The sequence below is a fragment of the Odocoileus virginianus genome, chromosome 21 (genome assembly GCF_023699985.2).
Source record: "Odocoileus virginianus isolate 20LAN1187 ecotype Illinois chromosome 21, Ovbor_1.2, whole genome shotgun sequence".
Taxonomy (NCBI): Eukaryota; Metazoa; Chordata; class Mammalia; order Artiodactyla; family Cervidae; genus Odocoileus; species Odocoileus virginianus.
The window spans coordinates 7,168,962-7,190,117 of NC_069694.1; the positions used below are offsets into that span (position 1 = coordinate 7,168,962).

Sequence of the window (21,156 nt, forward strand, 5' to 3'; positions counted from 1 at the left end):
CATTATGACTGTCTCTTCAGTGCATCCATGTTGCTGCAGATGGCATTCTTTCATGCCTTTTTATGGCTGAGTAATAGTTCTGTTGTATATAGGTACTGCATTTCTTTGGGGCTTTCTAGGTGGCTCAGGGGTAAAGAGTCCGCCTGCCAAGCAGGAGACACAGGTTTGATCCGTGTGTTGGGCAGATCCCTGGAGAAGGAAATGGCAGTCCACTCCAGTGTTCTTCCCTAGGAAATCGCATTGACGGAGGAGCCTGGTGGGCTTCATAGTCCATAGGGTCGCAAAGAGCTGGACACCGCTGAGCGGCTAAGCAAGCACGCGCCACATTTATTTCTTTATTCCTCTGTCGATGGGCATTCAGGTTGCTTCCATGTCCTGACTATTGTAGATAGATCTGCAATAAACATTGGGGCTACATGTATCTTTTCAAATTATGGTTTTCTCCAGGTAATGAATTTGAATGTTCTTTCCAAAAAAGTTGGCGTGCCTACTTTGTGTCATCCTATTCTAATCTTTGAGGATACAGCTGTTAACAAGACAGTTAAAAATTCTTCTCCTGACGAAAGTTGGGTGAAAGAAATCATTTCTAAAACTGGGGAAACATTTTTCTCAGCTATGTGTTAATTTGTGTTAAAATGAAGTGGAATAGACACAAATATTTCAAAACATGTCAAAAGAAAGAAAGCTCTGGATGAAGTAATAGTAGTGTGATAAGAAATAATGATTTTAAAAAGGACCTCTGGTCCTTGGGACTTGTTGGGATTCAGAGCGTTCAGAAGGAATGCACCACACACACTGTCATGAGATAGAAGTATCACCTGAACGGCTGAGCCTAGGAGAAACAGCACAAATGTGGATGACTGTAAATCACTGTGCCTTACGCATTTCTGACTTAAAAGTTTTTAAAGTACAATTAGAATACTTTATACATGTGATTTTATTTCTCTGTCAGTAACATCTCTAGATCAAGCTAATGATATACAGATAAATACGTTCTCTTAAAATCAGGAAAAGAATAATGCATCCTCCCCACCCCCAATTAATATTTAACATTGTTAATTTTTTTTTAAAACACAAGTCTTACTTGTGTTTGAAGTAAGACTTTCATTTCAACTATTAATATGAGTATGTTTTTCCCATATCCTGTGGTAAATGTATTCTTTTCCATTTTTACTTTTCCTTTTGCTATATATTCCAACTTGGAAAAGTTGTAAGAATAGTACAGAAAGCTCCTGTGTTCTCCAGATGTTGACTGTTCCCATTTTTACTGCTCCCTTCTTATGGGCACAAAGCCATGTATAACAGAGTCAGCAAATTTAGTTCTTTATTCCATTCCTGATGTTTGTATCTAGACTTGTGAGAAATAGTGATTTACAGTCATCCTCATGTGTGTTGTTTTCCAGATTAGGTCATTTATACTATACCTGTCTGTATTTTAAGACAGTGTATGTGATACATTGAAATTGTAATTAGAAAACCAGTCAGTGGGATTTATTCTAGTAACAGAATTAGGAGGAAAGTGTCACTTCAGTAGACAAGGGGGAAAAAAATGTATCTGGAAAAAAATGGAGCACAGTGGGCCTCCGTTGGTAGTCCCGTGCAGGAGCAAGGGTTCAGCCCCTTGTCAGGGAACGAAGATCCTGCATGCCGGGCACAGGCACGCAAAAAGAAACAAACCAGAGTTTATTCATCATAAGAAGTCTTGTCAAAATAGAAACAGAGATACAGCTTAAATATTTGACAGTGGTTACTGGTTAGGTAAGGCTGATTTATTTAAAGAAGCATTTTTTATGGTATGAGGAAATGGTTGTGATTGGATAAATGAAAAAGAAATAACTATATGGTTATTTCCATCTTTATAAAGAAAACAGACCAGCATAAAATACACAAAATGTAAATAGTGATTACTTTCTGGAGCTAAGAAATTATGCTATTTTTCCATTACACTTTTTTTTTGCCTTTTAGAGTGATTCTGAAATGTGCATTTGTTAGTTTTATAACCATAAATAAGACCAGAGCTTATTTTATAATTAAGACTTTTAATCAGAAATATAACTGCCTAACAATATTTATTATTTTTTCTTTTTATTTCTTTAGTGCTTTCTGTTGTGAATTGCAAAACCCATTAAAGTGTGAGACTTAATAGTTTTAAGGAGCCTAAATCAAGGTAGCTTTGATAATAAGTGTAAAAGAAACATAACTGATAGTGTTACAAAATATCAAATGATTTGCTTGTGCGGATGAAGCTGCCAGGGCTTCCCAGGTGGCACTGGTGATAAAGAACCCACTTGCCAACGCAGGAGACAAGAGAGACTTGGGTTTGTTCCCTGGCTCAGGAAGATCCCCTGGAGGAGGGCATGGCAACCCACTCCAGTACTCTTGCCTGGAGAATCCCATGGACAGAGGAGCCTGGGGGGCTACAGTCCATAGGGTTGCAAAGAGTTGGACTGAAGTGGCTTAGCATGCATGCACATGAAGCTATGAACTTTTCTTTCTCCCCCCACTGGGCTGGGTCTTTGTTACGGAGTACAGGCTCTAGGGGCTGCCCTGGTGACTCAGAGGGTAAAGAATCTGCCAGCAATGCAGGAGACCCAGGTTCAACCCCTGAGTCAGAAGAGTCCCTGGAGATCAGGGCAACCCACTCCAGTGTTCTTGCCTGGAGATTCCCATGGACAGAGGAGCCTGGCAGGCTACAGTCCATGGGGTTGCAGAGTCAGACACAGCTGAAGGGACTTAGCACGCACACACAAGCTCTAGCGTGCACAGGGCTCAGTGGTTGCGGCACGCTATCTTAGTTGCCCCACAGCATGTGGGATCTCAGTTCATTGACCAGGGATTGAGCTCACATCCCCTGCATTGGAAGGCAAATTCTTGGCTACTGGACAGGTAAGTCCCAAGCCATGAAATTTTTACCTGAGCTAGATATAGCATTAATAATGGGAGTCTTAAGTTCTTCATAAATGTGGTACAAATGCAGATAATGCATCTGTCACTAATCCTGATGTTTGTACTTATCCATGCTTGTGGTCTTTACTCAGATTCTTAAATGAAGATGTACATAGTAACTGATTGCTAGTTTGTTTTGTAATGGAGATGAGTGAATATATATATTTTTCACTGGCTTCTGAATATCAAGAGTTGACTATTTTTTTCTTTTATACATTTTTGCAGATGGTAGTGAAGACTTTTATGGATATGGATCAGGACTCAGAAGATGAAAAACAGCAGTATCTCCCTCTAGCCTTGCATCTAGCATCTGAATTTTTTCTCAGGAATCCCAATAAAGATGTGCGTCTCCTTGTAGCGTGTTGTTTGGCTGACATCTTTCGAATCTATGCCCCAGAAGCTCCATATACTTCCCATGATAAACTTAAGGTAAATACAACCTTTACAAAATTGGTTTTCTTTTATAGTTTAGCTTAATACCCTTAGAAACATAGGTTTCATTTTAATCATCTTGTCATCATAAGAAGATTATGTCATAAGTTCTAAAAACAAAATAATTATTTATTCAATTAATATTCATTGAATATCCATAAAATGACTAGTATTTTTTTGAGACATTTGAAAGATACAGATCAAAATGGTCCCTGTCTGACTGAGTTGAAGGGATGGTGGATGAATGACGCTTTTTAAAACAACTATATAACAGAATTCACACATTCAAATGACTGTTTTCCTCTGCAGGTTATTTTATATGCAAAGCTATATGCTCATCTTGATGGTTCTGTCTTTGTTTGAAAAGTTTGAGGAGCTCCTCTTTTGAGTTGATCTCTTAAACTGTTTTCATATTACGAATACTTTCAGAAAGCCCTTAAATCAGTTTATTCCATATTGATACTATTTGGGGTTGAAACTTCTGAAGAAAGCTTATTAAGAAATAGAGCACTGTTGTGAAAAGTACAATCCCTTGGACCAGTCTATTAAATAGGTCTTGAAAATTACTATTTACATCTAGGGAATTGTAATGGAAGTACTTCATATCCAAGTACTTTAACTGAAGATAATTACCGTGATACAATATAAAGATAGTGAATAAAGTAGAAGTTCTGTACTGGAAGAAAGGGTAACGAGATATAGAACCTATGATTCTCTCAGAATGAGAAAGCCTAAAGATATGTGGCAGTAATTATCTTTATTTTTGCTTCTAAAGGATGTAATTTTAAATAATTTGCTCTTTTACAGATATTTTGAGTAATGGACTAGGCTAGTGCCAAGGATAATTTTCTTTTATTGTTGTCTTTAATAGAGAATATATATACAGATTGTTAGGATATTGTGAAAGTAATAAGTATTTGTGTCTAAATTAATATATTTTATCATTTTTTAAAACAGGACATATTTTTGTTTATTACCAGACAGTTAAAAGGTTTGGAAGATACAAAGAGCCCGCAATTTAATAGATACTTTTATTTATTAGAGGTAAATTCTTTTTTATTTAATAAATATCACTATTTCATGTTGAAGGAAATTCTCTATAGTAACTTTATAATGTAAAATGAATCTTTTTGTTTGTTTTATACAAAGCCCACTTAATAAAATGTCATTTACAATATTTTTTTTCATTCCTCATCTCTTCATATTCCATGTGCAAAACTGTTACATTGAGACTTTATTTTCATGTTTTTATTCTTTCCTAATCCCAAAAGAGATTAAATCAAATTAATTTTCACTGCAGTTAATATTTTGTATATATATATGTCCTACCAACCTCTGACAGTTTAGTATTTTTCAGTAAGAAAAGGTTAATGCCAACAGATACTTATCTTTTTAAAGGTCAGAGTACATGACTGCTGAAACAATTGTAGTTTTATATATGTTGGGGTATTATAAGCTTTAATATAGATTTCTAATTCTAAAAATTAAATTTTATTAATGAGCCTACTTTTGTATAACTATTCTCTGTATGTGTGAATAATCTTATTTATTTATTTATTTAAGAATTTAGCGTGGGTTAAATCGTATAACATCTGCTTTGAATTGGAAGATTGCAATGAAATTTTTATTCAGCTTTTTAGGACTCTCTTCTCAGTAATCAAGTAAGTTATTTTTTAAGCATTTCTGTTTGTCTCTTTTTCTTGCTCTGCATATTGAATTATCATGTACTGTGTATTTACACTAAGATCTTTTAGTTAAAAGGAAATGTTTTCCTTAGAAAACTTAACATAAAGAGGAAAATAATTCTGTTGTCTGAAAGTTCTCTTTGTCTTTATACTGACATTTTAAGTTATGGTATCGATTAATTGTATATTGTTGTTGTTTAGTCACTAAGTCATGTCTGATTCTTTGTGACTCCATGGACTGTAGCCCACCAGACTCCTCTTTCCATGGGATTTCCCAGGCAAAAATACTGGAATGGGTTATCATTTCCTTCTCCAGGGGATTTTCACCACCCAGGGCAAATTCTTTACCACTGAGCCACAAGAGAAGCCCATCAATTGTATAGGTTGACTCTTATAAAGCAAATGATATGAGACCTTATATTACATAATGAAGTACTCAATTAGGAGGTGGAAATTATAAGTATCATAGGTACCATTAGTGAGTGCTGGGAAGCATAATAGCTCAGTGGCTGAGCACACTGACTTCAATATCTATTCATTTTAAAGCTTAAAAAAAAATTGCAAGCATTGCTCTTTCCTTATGTAAGTAGGAGCACGCATGTGTGGAGGAGTGCGGTGGCTTGTCCAGGGACAAATTGCTGAGCAGTAGAGCCAGAACTCTGGTTTTAGTCCAGTGCTTCATCCTGGGGGGTGGGTGGGTGTGTGTGTGAGAGATTTCATTCTGGTGCTTCATCCTGGTGTGTGTGGGTGTGTATGTGTGTGTATGAGATTTCAGTCCGGTGGGTGGGTGGGTGAGATTTCAATCCAGTGCTTCATCCTGGTGTCTGTGTGTGTGTGTTTTAATAAACCATGTGTTCTGTAGCATTACATTATATACAAGCAATATATCTCAAATATATTTTAAATTTTCTAATAGCCACATTAATAAAGGTAACATGAAACAAATGAAATTTATTTAAATAATATATTTTATTTCAGTGTATCCAGAAAGCATTAGTATTATTTCAGCATGTGGCTCTATCTATCCTACTAGACAGGGAAGTAGCAAATGGCTATTGCATAGCGACTTCGGTATTGAATAGAACATTTCTGAAGTTTTCTGTGTGTTTCTAATAAATACTATTACATATTTTTCTTTTCCTTAGCTAGAATGGTAGGAAGAGAATATAACGTGGGATAAACTGGACCAACCTAGTCTAGTGATAGAAGCTTATAAAAAGACTGCATGAGAAAAAACTTCCTGTGACAACTAACTGAAGGCCCTTAAGTGAATGATAGAATGTATAAACTTTACCTTTGTGTTGGTTAGCTTTCGCTTCATAACAAAGCAACCCACAACTTGATGGTTTAAAACATACTCCATCTTGTTTAGCTCATGATTCGGCTTGGGAGTTCTTTGTGTCTGGGCTGGACTTGCTCCTGTATTTGCAGTCAGTAAGCAGAACATCTGGCAGCTGGCTGATGTAATAGGACAGCTGGGTCACATGTCACTCTGTCATCATCCAGCAGGCTAGTACAGGTCCCTTCATACGCTGACTCGGTTTCAGAAATTGCAGGAAGGGCACACCCCGCCACAGAAGCACTTTTTAAAGCCTCGGCACACTTCATGGCAGAGCGAGGCACGTAGGCAAGCCCAGATTCGAAGGCTGGCTAGACCGACTCCTGTTTTGTTGGGAGTAGCATTTTAAAGACCTGTGCATACAGAGATGGGAACAGTTTGTGGCCATTGTTTGCTTTCTGCCACATATTTACAATTTTTTCTTTTAATATTAAAATTACCAACAAAATGAAAAAGAAACTCCTGAGTTGTTATCCTGCCCATTTTGTTACCTTGACTGTCCACTTAAGTCCACTTCATACTGTGCAGTTACACTTTTTTCTTCTATTACTTTTACAGACACGTACTTTCTTTGATCCTTTTAATGTTTTTCTTTTCTGAATCTAAAGATCTAAATTTATTGTTGACCTAATTCTTTAATTGAAAACAATCACAGTGAGGTAAATCAGTAAAAAAAAACTTGCCTTTTGAAAGAGGACTTTATTGATTTCTATTTATTGACACATTTACCATGTATCTGGTGTTCTTCATTCTTTGGTATATATGCAGATTTCTGTCTTGCATTATTTTACTTTAGTTGACCTAATTCTTTAATTGAAAACAATCACAGTGAGGTAAATCAGTAAAAAAAAACTTGCCTTTTGAAAGAGGAATTTATTGATTTCTATTTATTGACACATTTACCATGTATCTGGTGTTCTTCATTCTTTTGTATATATGCAGATTTCTGTCTTGCATTATTTTACTTTAGTCTGAAGGACTTCCTTTAACATTTCCTATAGTTCAAGTCTACTGCTGATGGAATTCTTTCAGTTTTTCTATGTCTAAAAAAACCCTTATTCTACCTTTGTTTTTTAAAGTAATTTTCACAGTATGAATATTATGTTAATAATAGACTTCTTTCCTCTTTTCTTTTCTGTCTCAGTACTTTTAAAGATGTTCCTCTGTCTTTTTCTGGCTTACACTTTTAAAAATGATAAGTTTTTGTCATTTTAAATCTTTGTTTCTCGGTTAAATAATGTATCTTCTTTTTCTCTACCCACTTAAGATTTTCTCTGTATTGCTGGTTTTAAAGAATTCAGTTATGATGTCTCACAGTGGCGTTTTCTTCCTGTTTGCTGTGCTTGGAGCTCACAGAGCTGCTTGGATATGTGGGTTTACCCTTCTGATTACTAGTTGCCTTGTGAGTTGTAAGATTTTCCACTGTAGTTGAAACACACACATTGTATGACCTGTGTCGATTCCAGGGAGTATTCCTTCTGCTCCTTTCAGGTGGTTCCTTCCCCAGACTTAAGACGCCTGCCTATGCTAATCACTAATCAACTGAAGACTCGGGTAGTCTCTGAGCATTTGCTCTCTGAGTAGTTCTCTCCCCTCTGGTATTCTGCCCTGCAAACTAGTCTCTCCAGATTCAGAAAAACCATTAGACTCTGCTAGGATCTTCTCTTCCTGTACTGAAGCCTGGAAACTTTTATAGATAGAAAAAGTAAGCTTCCCTTCTTTCAGCAGCATGTGTATAGGGTCTGATATGTTTTCATATATATTTTTTTTAACTGTTTCAGGTAGAAGAGTAAATCCTATTATTGAATCTTGGCTGAAACTAATGGAAATAATTTTTAAGTCTGTTTCTCTTTCTTTCACTCCTTTCCTATTCACAAATGATATGGATCTGAGACCTAAATACTCTCATTTTTTTGTATCAAGCTGAGTATCTCTGTTCTTCACTGTCTACCTCCCCCCACCACACACGTCCCGCTATACAATTGAATTTTGCACAGTCTTGGCCTTTATAAGCAAGATATTTGAGAGAGAATATTTTTCTAAAAGTTGTAGAAAACTGTGAATCTAACAATAGGACAGTTTTTCACCAACTTTAAAAATTTGATCTTTGATTTTACCACTAGGTGCCCAACAGGTGTATTATACCTTATTTCAAGCTTATTTTTTAAAAATTATAGATAAGAGATACATAAATGATAATAATAGGTTAGTCTTAATTTAAACTTCCCTTTGTCTGTAGTACTACAACTAAGTTATATCATTCTCTTGATTTGTCTTTGCCTATATATTCTGATAAAAGTGAAAACGAACAGGTCTAGTCTTTAGTTAAGATGCACTCAGAGAGGGAGAAGCCTAGATGTTCTCTTGACTTACAACAATTCTGTAGCCAGTCTTTTTGGATAAGTTTATATCGGCACTAGACATATTTATTGAGAAGTCCTGCCCTTGACTCTGCACTAGCTAGTGATGCAGGACTGAAACTGATGCTGGCTTTATACCTTGTTGATTTTTCATGTTTGTTTGAAATGCTCTGAGAGACAGCAGGATGACTTTTTCAGAATCTTAAGTCATGAGTTCTGGTAGCATTTTACATGGGATTTTGGATTTTCAGTATTGTTGAACTAAAACTTCTACTGGCAAAGATATGCTGGTGTTTACATAGGCCTTTTTTGTGTTTATAGTTCTGTCATTTGGGGGGAATTATTAAAATCAAAAGGGATGAAAAGCTATCTACGTTCTTTATCTTGTACATTTTTTGTTTCCTTAAAAGTTTGTCATTTTTTAAAATCCAGGGGTATGTAAGCAAAGACTTCTTTGAAGTTGACATTTTTGTTTAGTTGAATTTAACCCATTCTTTGAATTCTAGGTGTATGGGGCTTAATTAAATTTTTGTATGTGTGAAATAGTTTACAGTGATTTCTTAGCTGTTTTAGTAATAATCACCAAAGGAGCAAAGTAAATATGGAACATCCACAGTTTCTTTGTCATTATTGGTGTGGTTTGCTCAAGTGAAAAATCCTTTACATTTGAGATAGTTGCTTTAAACTGGGAAGTTTAATTTTCTTTGGTAAGCCTAATTTTTTTTCTCTCTCTCTTTTTTTTTTAAAGCAATAGCCACAATAAGAAGGTACAAATGCACATGCTAGACTTGATGAGTTCTATCATCATGGAAGGTGATGGAGTTACTCAAGAATTATTGGACTCCATTCTTATTAACCTCATTCCTGCACATAAGGTCTGTATAGTATGAAGATATTAAAGGTTAATATTTAATGGTAGTACTACACATGTGAAAACTTCTTTTTCACCATTTGCAATCCCATGTGATTATTCCCACTGTCATTCTCCAGTCCCAAGTAAATCAGAGTGACACACATAAGCCTCGTAGCCCTTGTTGTCTTTAAAAGATACGTTTTCATTTGGTGAAGTGCTGCCTCTTCTCTGGAAAATTAAAAAATGTTCCAGATTGACCACTCATATCTAGTATAGGAATTGCAAGGAATTGAACTACTGTCTTGGGTTAGTTCTTTGTTTTAGAAAAGAAAATGTATTTACTACTTTCTAACAGATACAGAGTGTAGGAATTGGTATTTCTCCTTAGAACCCCTGTCCTACATTTTTCTTAGGCACTTTCAGAAAATGATTTGGGCAAAAGCAGAAACTATGTGGTTAATGTTAAGGGGGAAAGGAGGTTTAAGAGCAGTCTATTCCTCTCTGTTTCCTTTTTCTGTTTGTTTCTGCTAGCTCCCCCTAAGAAAGCGAAGGACTTAGCTTCCCCGACTCTGGGTCCACCACTGATGTGGATTCAGGCCTATCATACTGTTGGTACTTAGCTTTCCCGCTCTTTTCCTCCAAGTGTTCAGTGACTTGTCATCAGATGTCTGATAAATATGTATCTATTTATACTATTCACAATAAGATGCAACCAATTATAAATTCTTTTCCTGATATATTATTTACACCATTAAAAAATTCAAATGAGTCTGTAATAGATCAAAATTTTGAGAGTATGGCAAAGAGGTTATATATGTTAGACAAAATAAGAAAGAAAATTTTATGAGGAATAGTGTATTTCGTGTTTGTATTCTAGTTAGAGTGTATTTTTAATGAGTAGAACTATGCCTTTTTAGGAAATAGAAAGGCTTTCTTAATTTTATCAAGATATAAATGATATACAGCACTGTATAAGTTTACCTACATTATGAAATCATATTTCATTTAAACATGAGGCATTTAGTGAACATCCGTTATCTCATAGCTGCAAAATTAAAGAAATAGAGACAAAATTTTTTTCTTGCAAATGAGATAAATCTTAGGATTTACTGTCTTAATGAATTTCATTCACATATAACATATAGCTGTTTTTAAATAGATTTATCATGTTTATATCACTCGTACTTATCTCTTAGTTGGAAGTACCTTTTGACTGCCTTTATCTAATTCTGCCTCCCTACCCCCTGCCTTAACTACAAATCTGATCTCTTTTCTTATGAGTTAGTTTTTGAAGTGTAATTGATCTACATAACTCTTCCTTAGTTGCGGTTACACAGTATTTCTATACAGTTTAAAATGATCACCTAAATCTAGTTATAATGTATCAGCATATAAAGATTTACATAGTTATTGATTGTATTCCCCACACTGTACATTTCATATCTGTGACTCATTGATTCTACAGGTGGAAGTTTGTATCTCTTAATCTCCCTCACCTGTTTGTTTCCTCCAAGATTGCCTTAATTTTGAGCTAATCTTATTCTCTTGGAAATGGAATAAAAACCTGGAGCAAGTATCAGGAAGCTATGGCTTGTAGACCAAATCTGGCCCACTGCCTATTTATGTAAATAAAGTTTTATTTGAACACAGCCATGCTCACTTGTTTTCATTGTGACTATGGTGGCTCTCCTGCTGCACCGACCAGAGGTGTGTAGTTGCGGCAGTGACGATGTGGCTGGCCAGGAAAGCCTAAAATACAGATCTACCGTCTGGCTCTTGGCATAAAAATTTTGCTGACTACTAACCTAAGGTATAGGATATCCTTGTCTTTTTTGGAGATAAGTGCAAGATGATAGTGAATGAATCTGTTTGGTCTAAAACTGCAAAGTGTAGAGATGTTAATAGGTACTTTTCAACGCAAGGATTCCATTTTCAATAACTTTTTAAAAATTAAATATATCTTTTCACAGTCTTCCTCAGACCCTTTAATTTATTACCATGCATTGGGAATCTTGAGGAATGAAGGCAGTAGTTAGCATTTCAGAAATATAACTGATTGAGAATTTTGCTTGAAGCACTTCCCAGGTCCACTCTTCCTCAGAACAGACATTGATTAGACAGTGAAATACTTAGGATAATGGGTGTGTGTGTGTGTGTGTGTGTGTGTGTGTGAGGGATAAATGGGTGTGATTGCCAATTCAGATTGGTTCAGTTCAGTCGCTCAGTTGTGTCTGATTCTTTGTGACCCCATGGACTGCAGCATGCCTGGCCTCCCTGTCCATCACCAGCTCCCGGTTAACAAAACCTAAAAGTCTTAGATTTAGTAAATCTAAACTTAATATAAGGTCGAGCTTTTGGCTAATTACCTACTGTGTTTTTTTATTTTTTTGTATTTTAATTTTTGATTCATGGTTGTGCTATTTGTAACTTCTGCATTTATGACCTCTTGACTAGTGGATATGGGGTAAAACCTTGAATGTGGTTCAGTTATAGTTTTTGCTTTATATTTTCTGAACTTTGAAGACTTTGATGGTCTAGTGGCATTATCTCGTAAATTAATTAATTCATTTGTAACCTTGCGTATTTTTTGTGTTTCAGAACTTAAATAAACAGTCCTTTGACCTCGCAAAAGTCCTATTGAAAAGGACAGTCCAGACTATTGAAGCATGCATTGCCAATGTAGGTATTTCTGCCTATCTTTTTTCTGTAATTTTGTAGTTTTTAATCCATAAAGGTACTAATTTATTAGAACCCTTCACATAAAGGCTTATTCAGCCTGTAAACAGTTTCACCTATTTAGAAGAAATATATAAGAGAACTGATATGTCCAAATGTAACCAAATGCAGCATAACTTTATAAGCTTATAGACATTGTTTTTAAATGGCACAAGATAGAGGATGTTAAGTCTGCAGTTCCCACCGTTTCTTCTGTTGCCTTTGTATTTTATCTTTTTATCTTCTGGCTATGCTGATCTTTTTCACTTTCTCCCTTCATCTTTATCTGTGGCTCTCTGTCTATATAGTTCCTTCTTCATGTCTCTAAACCAATCTTCTGAACCTTTTTGTCTTTCCCTCTTAAATAGTTAATAGAGTAGTAAGTTGTTTTTTTACTTGCGTGTGTGTTTTTTGTTTTTACTAAAAAGTCAATAAAGTAATTCTGAAAAAAATTATAATTACTAATGTAACAAGTTCATTATTGAACATTGCTCAGACTCTTACCTGTTTTTTCACACTTTTATGTAAAGTTATTTTTATAAATAAACTTTGAATTGTTCATTTATGTTTCCATATCTTGACATCATTTTTTTTGACATTATCTTTTTATTTATGACAAGAATGATTGTAAGTGTTCCTTTGAATTTATATATAATTTACCTAATCATTTCCCTCTTGCCTTGCATTTAGGTTTTTTTCAGTGTTTTCTTTAGTACAGTCTTTGTGAATGTAGTATTTATTTACTATTGTAATTGTTTTCTACATATAAAAGTCTAAGTATATTTAAATGTTATGAATTATTAGTGTTATTTAATCTACTAAATACTTAAGCATGGTTTAAAAAAGTTTTCTCAAGTATTAAAGTATATACAGTGAATTTGTCTTTCTTCAATCTCAAATATCTTTTTCTCACTTTTCAAAAATAGCCATCACCAATAGATTTTCATATATCATTTCAGAATTCATATGTGTATGTGTAGTTTTAAATTTTGTTAAAACTCTTTTCCTTATTCTTTTCAAGTTCTTCACAATAAATATTAATATTTTCTAACCCTTAATATATGTTGTCTTTCAAAAGAAATTTATCATTTGATCATACTACCAAAAACATGCTCAGATCAGTTCCATACAGTTGCCTCTGTAGCATTTTTCCATTTTAAAAGTTTTTTTCTAATTTAATTTTGCTAGCAAGGAGTGGCGATATCTTTTAATTTGTACTTTGGTATTATATTCTCTTTGTTTCCTTTTCCTAGAATGCTTTTAAATTATCAGCCTTTGTATCATCACCTTTCCTTCTCTTTGTCCTCTGAGTTAAAATGTTTTTGACTTTCTGGGGTTTTTTTGGCTGCCCTGGGTCTTCGTTGCAATGTTCAAACTTTCTCTGGGTGCAGCAGATGGGCTCAATTCATGGTTGTAGTATGTGGGCTTCTTGTTGCAGCAGCTTCTCTTGTTGTGGAGCACAGGCTGTAGGGTGCACGGGACCAGCAGTCAAGGCTCACAGGATCAGTAATTGTGCTGTGTGGGCTTAGTTGCTCCACAGCATGTGGAATCTTCCTGGACCAGGGATTGAACTTGTGACCCTTGGCAGGCGGATTCTTAGCACTGTACCACTGGGGAAGTCTCTTTCTGGGTATTTTTGGGGAAAAAAAGCAACTCGTCCTCCACCTTCAGTTGTTCTTTATTGCTAAATTAATAGAGAAAGTGTGTGTGTGTGCGTGCGCACATGCTCAGTTGCTTAGTCGTGTCCAACTCTGCGACCTCATGAACTATCGCCTGCCAGGCTCTTCTATCCGTAAAATTTTCCAGGCAAGAGTATTGGAGTGGCATTTCCTACCTCAGGGATTCTTCCCAACCCAGGGATCAAACACATGTCTCTTGAGTCTCCTGCACTGGCAGGTGAAATCTTTACCACTGGGCTACTTGGGAAGCCCCAGTACGGAAATTACTCAAAAATCCAAAAGATTTAGGCATTAAAAATTTTTTGTCTGCTATAAAGAAATTTCTCTATAAAATCCTCTATAATGGATTAAATTATTTAAATTGTATTTTTAATAACAATTGATTCCTAGAATTGTCATCCTAATTTGAAAGAAAGGTAACAGCTCAATTACTTTTAAAATTTTTCATATAACAGTCATAATTTGATGATATTTGGAGATTTGTTCTGTTTTGGTGACTATCCTATTATATATATTAGTAATTGAAACATCTGTTCTTTTTCATCTTCCTCACTTGTATATGGAATGCCTAATTATATAGTTTTCTTTTAACAAGTTTATAAAAAGCCAATCCAAGTTTTTAAATGAAATGGATATTTTATTTTTGTTTCTGTCTCCTTTAGTTTTTCAATCAAGTACTGGTGCTGGGAAGATCATCAGTAAGTGATTTGTCAGAACATGTATTTGATCTGATTCAGGAACTTTTTGCTATAGATCCCCATTTATTATTATCTGTCATGCCGCAGCTTGAATTCAAATTGAAGGTAGGACTGACTATAATTTCTAAGCTCTTTAACTTTTGAGAGAAACATATATGTTATATTGTTTTCCTTTAACTGTAAAAGAAGAAAATGTGAGTTCAATTTATCTTACATTTAGTTAACATACATTTTTTTTAATCATTCGAGTAAAACAGACTCATCTCAGTGATAAGAGAGTTCATTGCAATTAAAACTATAATTTACTTAATTGTTAAATGCCTGATAAACACAGTGATACAAATAACAGATATAAAAAATGGAGTTATCCCCAAAATGTATTAAATGTTATTAAATGATATGTATTATTATATGTATATATTTTAGAACATCAAATGATATCAGACTCAGTCCTCAAAGGATCTTGATTTTAACTATTTGACCCTTTCATAGTATAAATCAAGGACAAAAATTTTTATGTTATTATGACATGTATATCTGGGCGTTTTTTTTTTTTTTTTTTTTTCTTTTACTGTTGTTTTTTAAATAGCCAACTAAACAAATTCATAACTCCTCAAAAAATACAAAAATCTTAACACTCAGTCCTTTCTCCTTGTTAGACTTTAGAAAAGAACATCTTACATTTTGGTTGATATTCTGGAATTTTTGAAAGATTTTTTTAATATCCAGTATTTTATTTAATCCTTAAATCAGGCTATGGTATATTTAGGACCAGCACTACAATTTTAATTTTTTAAGTTATGAAAAACATAAGATAAATTATTATGAAAAATTTAAGATGAATTATTCTGTCAATTTACACAGTTAAAATGTATTTGGGATTAGAACTCTGATTTCAAACTCTTAAAACAGGTATAAGATTTGTCTGTTTTGTTTTATGACAAGAATTTGCTGTTCATGTATGAAAGACATTTTACTAGGTTTCTCAGAAACTGTTGTACGAAAAATGTTACACAGAGAACAGAGTTTTGTTTTGTTTTTTAATAATGGGTTTATTTCAACAACAGTCTAAGAGTGGTTCCATACCAAGTTATTTCTATGTATAAGGCATTAAAATATTTTCTCCCAGTGTATATATAGAGTTTGCATGTGAAAGTCAAGCCTCTTTAATCCTTGAACAAGGCTGCTATATGGATGGTGGGAATGGATTAGAAACTGGACTTCAGGACTTCAGTGTGTGGGCTTAATGTAAACAGAATGAAGTTAAGCTCCATTGGTCGTCCATACCTCATTCTTCACCTCAGAAGTTAAGAGCTGAATCTGGCCTCCCAAAAATGTTTTATTTGATAAATTTTATTTCAAAATATCAGGCAAAGAATTTTCTCTTTTTAAAAAGTTGATAACATTGAGTGGATGAATAAACTCAAAGTCAGACTTTGTTGAAAACTCCGGGTTATACATGTTTGGCTAGAACTTGAGTAGTAGTGCCTTCAATGGGTTATGAGCTTTTCTCTACCAGTTGTTCATCTTGCACCCTCTCTTCTTCATTGACACAAGTTGATGTTTTCAGAGGCATACTTTAGGAGTAGGCGAACAAAAATTTTTTTTATAGATTTCTTAATTCCCTTTTTAAAAAAAAATTTAGCACCTTAGTTAATGTTATTTCTATATAGTCTCTTTTAATACAATATGTATAACCCAAGGCCATTGATTTTTATGTTTATCTGTATTCTTAGATAAATTTGTGCCTTTTTAAAACTTTATGTTGAACTAGTACTGTATCTAAATAATAGCAATAATAGAATATTTTATTGTTTTACAGCAAGTGCTGTAAAATAAGAACCTATGTTCTTATTTGCTTCTGACTGTAACCCTAGCCTGTACCAGTATTACTTTTCTCATCCCAAGTGAAGAAACAGATTCACAGTAGTTGAGATACTATCTGTATGTCATTGTGTGCGTGCTTGATCGTGTCCAGCTCTTTCCAGCGCAGTGGGCTGTAGCCCATCAGGCTCCTCTGTCTGTGGCATTTTCCAGTCGAGAGGACTGGAGCGGGTTGCCATTTCCCACTCTGAAGAGATCTTTCTGACCCCATACGTTGAACCTGTGTCTCTTGCATCTCCTTCATTGGCAGGAGGATTTTTTTTTTTTTTTTACCACTTCACCATCTAGGTAGCCCATCTGTATTTAATTAGAGTGCCCCTTTTTTGAGTCACCAGTATATGCTAAGCAGATAGTCTAGGAAGTTTTTTATGGCTGTGGTGATTTTCTGTAGGTGTATTTCTGAATCATAGCTACAACTTCTTTGTAGTTAAAAGTCCTCTAAAGACAAAAAAAGTTTTTGAGAAAATGCTTCAGAATAACAGTTTGTGTGATTTTACTTTTTATACTGGGCCACTGTCTGCAACTGTGTGCACTATCCATTGCATGGGTTCTCAGCGTGCTGTGAACCCTGTGTTTTACGGGGTACTCTGATAGTTGAGTTGCTTAGCAGCATTGGCTATAGTTGTCAGAAAATTTGCCACATTTTACATTATAATTTTTTCATGTTAGGCAGAAATAGACAGGCATTTATATTTATTCCTTAATTTAAAACATTAAAACACAATCATAATTGCTTTATTTTGGTTGGAGAAAATTTTTACTGAGAATATTGTTCTGAATCGATTACTTTGTAATTAGAAACAGTAACAGTTGGTTACCTTTTCCAACTAAGGTTGAAGAAAAATAAAAACTAGGTGGCCTTTTGAATTTCTTTTAGAAAGCCACTAATAAATTATCAATACAGAATTTCTGATTGTTAGCCATTATTTTAATTAATACTTTATATATGTATTTGTATTCAAACAATATATTAGGTAATAGCTCAGTGAGATAATTTTCACTTTGAGATAGATTACCAACATAGCTATATATCAGAGACACCAAATAGTTTTTGCACCAGAAAAAATATTCTCTTCATTATCATCATATTCCAGTCTCACTCAAGGAACATATTTAAAAATCAAAAAAGGCAGGGGGTGAGTGGTAAGTTTTCATTTAGTTTTATTTCGGTAGTTATATTACATGGATGTGAAATGTCACATGTGAGATAATCACCAAGCTACTGAAGTGGTCACTTTCAAGTAAAGTAAGATTTCCACTTCTTCTAGTGTTTGAAATTTAAGGGATAGATTGATTTTTCTTTAAAAAGAAAATAAATCATATTAGCTAGTCAGTTGAACTTACAGAAGGCAGCACTAATCTGCATTGTAGTCACATTGTTTGAGAAAGACTTTGTCAAAGAAAATCATTTTTGTAGTTTTAAACCTTGAATTTTCATTTTTACCTCTTGGTAAGTGTGCCTATTTTTTAACCACAAAACCCCTATCTCTGAAAATTAAAGCATTCTTTAAAAAAAGATGATACCTCCTCTAGTCTTTCTTTTTTAACTTGCTATCTTTTCCCATGAATATCTATGTATTGACTTTCTGGTATTACTTTAGACACACTGTATTTGAACACTTTAGAAATTAGCAATTGCTTCTGGTTATTGTCTTTATTTTCCTAGTGAGTGTGTGATTTTTAAAAAATTTCATGCACCATGTGGTTTTGGAATAATTCAGTATATATTAATGTGACATCAGTAGTGAAATGAAGGACATTTTTATACTGTATATTGATTCAGGATAAGAAAATAGGCCCCTGTCAAAAACAAAGTTTTGCTTTTTTGTAGTGTTCGATTCACCTGACTTTTTAGATCCTCGTAAGATTCATTATCTTCTATTACAATGAGTTTTCCTGAATCATGACATTCTTCAGTATTTTGTGCTCCAGTCTTGAGGGGATCATTGATTAAAACTTCATATACCAAAAAAAAAAACCTTCACATATCAAAACCTTAATTGGTATGGGTTTATGTTGGAGATGAAATTGTAGGGCATAAATTATTTGTAGGTGTTCTGTTCACAGAATTTTTTCTAGGACTCTTAGGGAATGATAGAATTAAATCATTATCTTCATATTTCTACAGCATCAGTGCAGATTGCAGCAAGCAAGCAGAGAAACAGGCGTAAATTAACAGTTGAGAGGGAATGAAATAAGAACAAAGGACCTGATGATCTAACGTGGAATTAAATCAACTTCTGCATAGTAAATGAGAGAATATGATATTTTAAAGTTTTCATCATTATAAGCAAAAATAGTGAAATTGCAGCTTCTTGGGACTATTTTGTGTTATTTATTATAATCTGATAAATAAATCTCGGCTTTATTTATTTTCTTTTTTCCCTTAGAGCAATGATGGAGAAGAACGATTAGCTGTTGTTCGACTTTTAGCTAAATTGTTTGGTTCTAAAGATTCTGATTTAGCAACACAGAATCGTCCTCTGTGGCAGTGTTTTCTTGGACGGTAAGAGAACAAACAATTCTGTGGACTCTCATGTTTTGGAGGCTAGTCAGTATGGCACACCTGATTAAAACCACATATCTCAAACTGATATATGTTTCTTTAATACCAATGTTTCTTTCTCTCTTGGAGAGTAAAGTGGAGAGAAATTTTTTATGAAGAAAGCTTTTTCTTATTTACCCACATAACAGGTTTTAATCTTTCTTGTGTGTGCTAAAATAATGTCATTAGAATAAACATTTGAAGATCTGCAGAGTTTTAAAATTTTTAAATAAATCATGAAACTGAAGACATCATGGTCCAGTCCATGCCATATTTCACTCAAACAGTTTACTTATTTATTGGTGCTTATCCTTGAGATACGTAGCTTATCTGGTAGCAAGATGTGTATTTTAAACAATTCGGTATTGTATAATTTTGAAATGGAAAGTAGCACTGCTCTATACTCAAAGTTTTTAATGTTCCTTCTGAAGAACTTGGAATTACTGTGTTCTATTCAACTTGATGGTAAGGTTGGAAAATCTATGAAATTTATTAAATTGCTTTCTTGTGTTACATTTACATGTTTCTTTGCTTCAAACATTGATTAAAAAGTCAATTTTTATTATTAATATTCTAGAGAACATTTGAAATTCATCATTGGCTAATTCAACTGATTCAGGAAACGGGCTCCAAAATTTTTCTTAAAGTAAACTCACTATAATAATTGTTATAGTAACCCTATGTTAAATGCTAAAATAAAACAAATAAGAGACTTGCGTGGTATTGAAATTCATCATTGGCTAATTCAACTGATTCAGGAAACGGGCTCCAAAATTTTTCTTAAAGTAAACTCACTATAATAATTGTTATAGTAACCCTATGTTAAATGCTAAAATAAAACAAATAAGAGACTTGCGTGGTGGTCCAATGGATAAGACTCCACCTCACAATACAAGGGACACGGGTTCAGTCCCTGGGCAGGGTGCTAAGATCCCATATGACACAGAGAACTTAAGCCCCCATGATGCAGTGAAGATCCTGCATGCCGCCACTGGGACCCCGAGACAGCCAAATAAATAGATCACATATTATAACAAGCTGGAGACACTGACATAGTGATATCTTAAGTTATTTGCTCAGGACAGGCTGTTTTGAAGGCTTTGAATATATTCTGACCATTTGATTGATTAAACTTGAATTTATAAGAATTTCGAGGGAATGAAACAGTTCTACTTGTCAGTACAGAGAGGAGTGTATCTGTCCTTGTGATTGACATTAGTATATGTAGAAAAACCTTTAAACAAAAATTCAAGACTCCATTTTTCACTTTCATAACTTATAAAAACTAAATCAACAGTAAGAGACTTCTTATACTGAAAATTTTACATTCTCTGGTTTCCTCGTAATGGGTCTCTTATTCATGTAAACAAAGAAGTATTTTTAGCATATCTGTTGTACTGGATTATTTCCCTTAATTAATTAGTAATAAGTGTTTTGATACTTGATCACGAATAGTAATATTCTCACTTTTCTCTGGCAGTTAGAAGATTATAAATCCTAAATGAAATATTTTATTAAAATATGACAGTTATCTGTGGATAAGAAAGTAGGCAGCCATGGGTATTTAGGTGTTTGTTAAATAACTTTAGTTTTATTGGTTATTTACGAGATCACTTCAAAAATATAAATGTTTTCAATGTTTAAAATCACATTATCTATGATCAATTATATGCCAACAAAGCAGACAACCTAGAAGAAATGGACAAATTCCTAGAAATGTTTCCCACGACTGAACCAGAAAGAAACAGAAAATATGTACAAATCAATTACCAGTAATGAAATTGTGTCAGTGATTATTATTGTTGTTTAGTCACTGAGTCATGTCCAGCTCTTTGTGACCCCGTGGATTGCAGCGTGCCAGGCTCACCTGTCTTTCACTTTCTTCTGGAGTTTGTTCAGACTTGTGTCCACTGAGTCGGTGATGCTATCTAACCGTCTCATCCTCTGCCTCCCTCTTCTCCTTTGGTCTTCAGTCTTCCCCAGCAGCAGGGTCTTTTCCAGTGAGTCAGGTCTTTGCATC

At 34.2% G+C, this 21,156-nt stretch overlaps 1 protein-coding gene across 3 annotated transcripts in view; it reads left to right on the plus strand.

Moving 5' to 3' along the window:
* Window positions 1–21,156, plus strand: part of PDS5A (PDS5 cohesin associated factor A) — a 119,861-nt gene that overhangs the window by 35,745 nt on the left and 62,960 nt on the right. For all 3 annotated transcript variants that reach the window (XM_020878931.2, XM_070451996.1, XM_070451998.1), the window contains exons 3-9: window positions 3,172–3,375; window positions 4,336–4,422; window positions 4,942–5,039; window positions 9,511–9,637; window positions 12,214–12,294; window positions 14,672–14,812; window positions 18,982–19,097. In XM_020878931.2, the coding sequence (XP_020734590.1) occupies window positions 3,172–3,375; window positions 4,336–4,422; window positions 4,942–5,039; window positions 9,511–9,637; window positions 12,214–12,294; window positions 14,672–14,812; window positions 18,982–19,097 (854 nt within the window). The remainder of the gene's footprint in view (window positions 1–3,171; window positions 3,376–4,335; window positions 4,423–4,941; window positions 5,040–9,510; window positions 9,638–12,213; window positions 12,295–14,671; window positions 14,813–18,981; window positions 19,098–21,156) is intronic.